This window comes from Homarus americanus, unplaced genomic scaffold (genome assembly GCF_018991925.1).
Source record: "Homarus americanus isolate GMGI-L3 unplaced genomic scaffold, GMGI_Hamer_2.0 scaffold30535, whole genome shotgun sequence".
In the NCBI taxonomy this organism is placed as follows: Eukaryota; Metazoa; Arthropoda; class Malacostraca; order Decapoda; family Nephropidae; genus Homarus; species Homarus americanus.
In genome coordinates, this window is record NW_024732440.1 from 9,327,646 (window position 1) to 9,332,195 (window position 4,550).

The 4,550-nt window shown below is 40.7% G+C and overlaps 1 protein-coding gene across 1 annotated transcript; it reads right to left on the minus strand.

Moving 5' to 3' along the window:
- Positions 1 to 3,703: 3,703 nt before the first annotated feature.
- LOC121868668 lies at positions 3,704 to 4,189 on the minus strand. The gene has a single exon (XM_042369505.1). The coding sequence runs from the start codon at positions 4,187 to 4,189 to the stop codon at positions 3,704 to 3,706; it is 486 nt and encodes a 161-aa protein (XP_042225439.1).
- Between the last annotated feature and the right edge of the window lie 361 nt (positions 4,190 to 4,550).

Below are 4,550 nucleotides of genomic sequence, written 5' to 3' on the forward strand. Positions count from 1 at the left end.
TTTTGTCCTATTCTAAATATTTTCAAAGTCCGTTCATTATGTAAGGTGCACATTTATTCTGGTAAACTTTTTTTATTAAATTTTATTTAAATCTTTCGTGACGTGTATAATTCCAAACCTTCACTCCTGAACTGGTGTGATACAGTAAGAGGCTGTGATTGAACCCATCACGTACTATTTCGTCCTTATTTGTGTTTGAAACTTTTGCATTTAACATTGTTTGTCGTGTATTGAAGTAACATTAATTTTAAGTGATAAATATTAAGGAGTAAGTTGTGCTGAGTTGCTAATTTGTTTGTTTTTGGTTGTTGTGCCATATGTGCCCTCATTATTATATTCCTCTTAAACGTAATTCAAGTTGCTAAGTTATGGCATAACAATTGGACGTTTTATATACTATACACCCCACAGGTTTCATCACCTTTCCACCAAACCTGTCATGTGTTGTAACTCTGAAACTATTGAGAATTGGCAGTTTGGTAATTTAGTCATTAATCTTTATGTATGTCTCAGGAATACACCGCCTAATTTATGAAAAGTATTTACGGAACACCCTGTATATACACACTATCGCTTCCTCTTTCCCTACGTTTCCAATCCAATTTCATCTCAATAATCATTTTCCCTTTCCTTTGTAATCATGTTAGCATTGTCTTCTCTCTCCCTTCTAATTACAGTTCCTCTGGTATTGTGATGAGCCACAAATTGAACTATCTACGATTAACACATTTTTATCTCATTCACGTTACAGAAAGGTACTGTATAAATATATATAATATGCACTAAATTACCCTTTATATGGTTCTCAATAAATATATTTGAAAATATTGAATAAATTCTACTCTGATGGGCCATTATAAACACATATATTATCGTCTTCCATCTGTCTGTCTGTCTGTAAAATGAACAGGAAAAAAATGAATAAATCTGAGGTAAATAGGTGAGCAAAAAGCCTGGGGCTACTGTACACACTTAACTCAAGCATTCAAGTATTAACCACTGTAGAATGACTGTCAAGGTGCAAGAATAACTTAAAGTTGAAGAATAACTCAATGTTCAATAATAACTCAAGGTTGAGAATAACCCTCAAGGTTCTGTTGAGTATTATAGTTGTTACAGTGGAGCATTTCGGGTGAAGACAGTGTTAAGACGAGAGCAGCAGTAAGGTTCATCGACTCCAGAGCCTGACATAGCACATAACCTCCTTTACGACCTCGTAAGATCACTCTCTGGGGATTGACCATCTTTTATCTTTTTTCAGTAATGAGATATTGACGGAAGGTCTGGCCAGTTCTGCTCAGTTGTATTAACATGAGACACATCAGTGAAGTCAAGTAACTTATTTCATGGTTTAATCATTAGCCGCTTCAAGCCACACATGACAAAATATCCCTCAAGGCGCTAAGACCATACATCAGTGAGGTCCGGAAAGGCGATTCTTTGATGTTAAATGCTCTTGTGTTTATGTTGATCTAGAAAGAAAGAAAGAAAGAAAGAGAGGGAGAGAGAGAGAGAGAAAGCAAGAAATAAAGAAAGACTATATTTATTTATTTTTTGCGTACCAGAATTTTATAAAACCATTCGGTTCAGTTTTTTAATATTACTCCACAGACGAATAATTAATTATAGTTAAGAGTTGCGTTTACTTTACATTATCATATTACTATAAACCCTCCAGATAATTATAAGAGTAACTATTTCCATATTCCGTTCTCCATGTTCAAAACATTTTCATTGAACTAAAAAAGAAAACAAATCATATCCAAGTTTTCATTAATATATGTTCGTAGACGTTGTTGTTCTTAGCAGTAGTATAGTTGTTCTCACTGAGGTCGTTATGTTTATATGTATTGGTACATTTTAGTATTTATCTGAACCCTGGAATACAATCTTTACGTTCACAAAGTAGAGCCTCGGTCTTTATACTTGTATGTGCAGCAGTCCACACCTCACCACCACCACCACCACCACCACTACCACCACCACCACTACCACCACCACCACTACCACCACCACCGACACTACCACCACCACCACCACCACTACCACCACCACCGACACTACCACCACCACCACCACCATCATCACTACCTTGCTTGCTTGCTTATGGCAGTCCATCGAAGTTGACGACGTTGCTCCAGATGAGATGATTGATGAGTTGTGTTATTCCTCTGATGCCACCGTAGATGACTATGGAGTCCAATCCTGGAGGTGCAGATCTTGTTGCATAGGTGACAGGGATGTTGATCATTGAGAGGAATTATGCCTTGAGCCCTCTGGTGTCGTTGGGCTCGTTTAGTAACTCTCTTTTGGTTCAGTGAGGTCTCAAGTGTTTCCGCTCCTCTATGGCATGTTGAACGCCATAAGGAACGGTCTGAGGCCAGTTGCTCCAGTGAATTTGGTTGTATATTACAGCACTTGAGAAGAGTTTTAGAGTGGTCCGTATTTCTCATTTTCTGTCCTCCCGTCGAGCGGTTTCCATGTGAGAGCTTGCCATAAAATGTTTGCCGGTGGTCTGGCATCCTGATAACATGTCCAAGCCAGCGCAAGTGTCTTTTGGCTAGCATGGTTTCAATGCTGGTCGTGTTTGAGCGACGATATAGTTCTTTGTGAGTCACTCTATTTTCCCGGGATATTCCAAAGATACGCTTAAGGCAACTAGTGTGGAAATTTTCCAGCATTTGGATATGGCGTCTGTAAGGCGTCCAGGTTTCTGAGGCATATATAATGTAGATATACAGACCACTAGATAAACTGCAGTCTTCGTTCCATATTTGAGGTCATTGTTGAGAAAGACTCTTGTTCTCAAACGTCCAAATGCAGCTGAGGCTAAATTGATTCTGGTGTGAATTTCCATATCCAGTGAGCAGGTGGGTGTGAGAGTGCTACCAAGGTACTTAAATTAGTTTACTGTTTTGAGAGGATCTCCATTAATGTAGAATTGTGGTGCTTCTATTGGTGGAACAATGGACTGGACAAAAATCTCAGTCTTCTGGGTGTTAATTTGCAAACCAAGCAAGCTTTAAATACCTGATATCACGTCCAGTGCACGTTGCATAGATTCTCTGTTATGCGTCATTATTACACAGTCATCTGCATACTGTAGTTCTATGGCCTGAGTTGTTAAGGTCTTTGTGTAGGCTTCCAGACGTCTAATATTAAAAAGGTTACCGTCAAGACGGTACCGTATACCCACACCTGCATCAGGCCCAAGGGCATTGTGTGAGAGTTGTGCTTCAGCCAGCAAAAAGATGTTAAACAACACAGGTGACAGCACACAGCCCTGTTTTACGCCCATTTGGACACTAAATGGTTCTGACTGCACACCACCCACAAGTACCCTGGCTTGCATTCCATCATGCGTCTGGAGGAGGATGTTTAAAAATCTTGGTGGTACACCGACCCTCTCCAACATAGTCCACAAAAGTTCTTTGTTTACTGTGTCGAAAGCTTTGGAGAGGTCAATGAAGACGGTGTAAAGGTCTACATTTTGCTCTCGATTCTTTTTTGAATTTGCCTAGCTGCGAAGATCATGTCTATTGTACTGCGATCCTTCCTGAATCCACATTGGGATTCAGGAAGAGTGTTCTCCTTCAGGTGTTGGATAAGTCTTGATATCATGATTTTTGACAGGATCTTGCCAGCAGCTACAAGGAGGGAGATGCCCCTGCTGTTACCACAGATTGCTTTGTCACCTTTATTCTTATACAGTGTTATGATATTTGCATCTTTCCAATTCTGGGGGGATGGTCTCTGTGGCCCATATGGTGAGTAAGAGGCTATGGAGGCGCTCAGTCAGGTGGGGACCTCCATGTTTGTAGATTTCAGCAGGAATGCCGTCAGGTCCAGCGCTCTTGTTGCTGAGCCCCCGTATTGCAGTTTCCACTTCTCGTAGGAGTGGGGCTTCCTCCAGGAGGTGCAGGGTCGGAATGGGTGGGATGTTATCCAGTGCTGTAGGTCTTATTGGATTAATTTGATTTAGAAGTGTGCTGAAGTGCTCAGCCCAACTTACTGCAATCATTTGATTGATTTTGTAGAGTGTGGGGCCATCTAAAGATCTTACTGGTGTGACATTCCTTCTTTGTGGGCCATAAATGGACTTAACTGCCTCATAGAAGCCGTGAGTGTTATGGACATCAGCAAATGCTTGAATTTCTTGTGCTTTTTTTACCCACCAGTCATTTGCCATGCTGCGTAACAGTCTTTGAGTTTCTGACCTGATGTTGGTTAACCGGTCCCTTAATGTTTGTGATTGAGGATTTAATAGCACTACATGGTGGGTTAATTTTTTGGTTTTGGGAAGATCATGGAAGAGAGGTGAGTTCTCATCAAACCAGTCCTGATGTTGCTTTTAGAAAAGCCAAGTGTTTCCATTGCAGCTTCACTCACTGCAGTCTTCAACTCTTTCCAGCCATCTTCCACAGTGCCACGTTCCATAATTTCATGGGCTGGGAGTTTTTCAGTGATTTCTGAGGGTTTTGATGTTAAGTTTACGACTTGGGGCCTTGCCTCAGGTGTTGGGGTCGAATTATCATGCGAATCCTGGATCT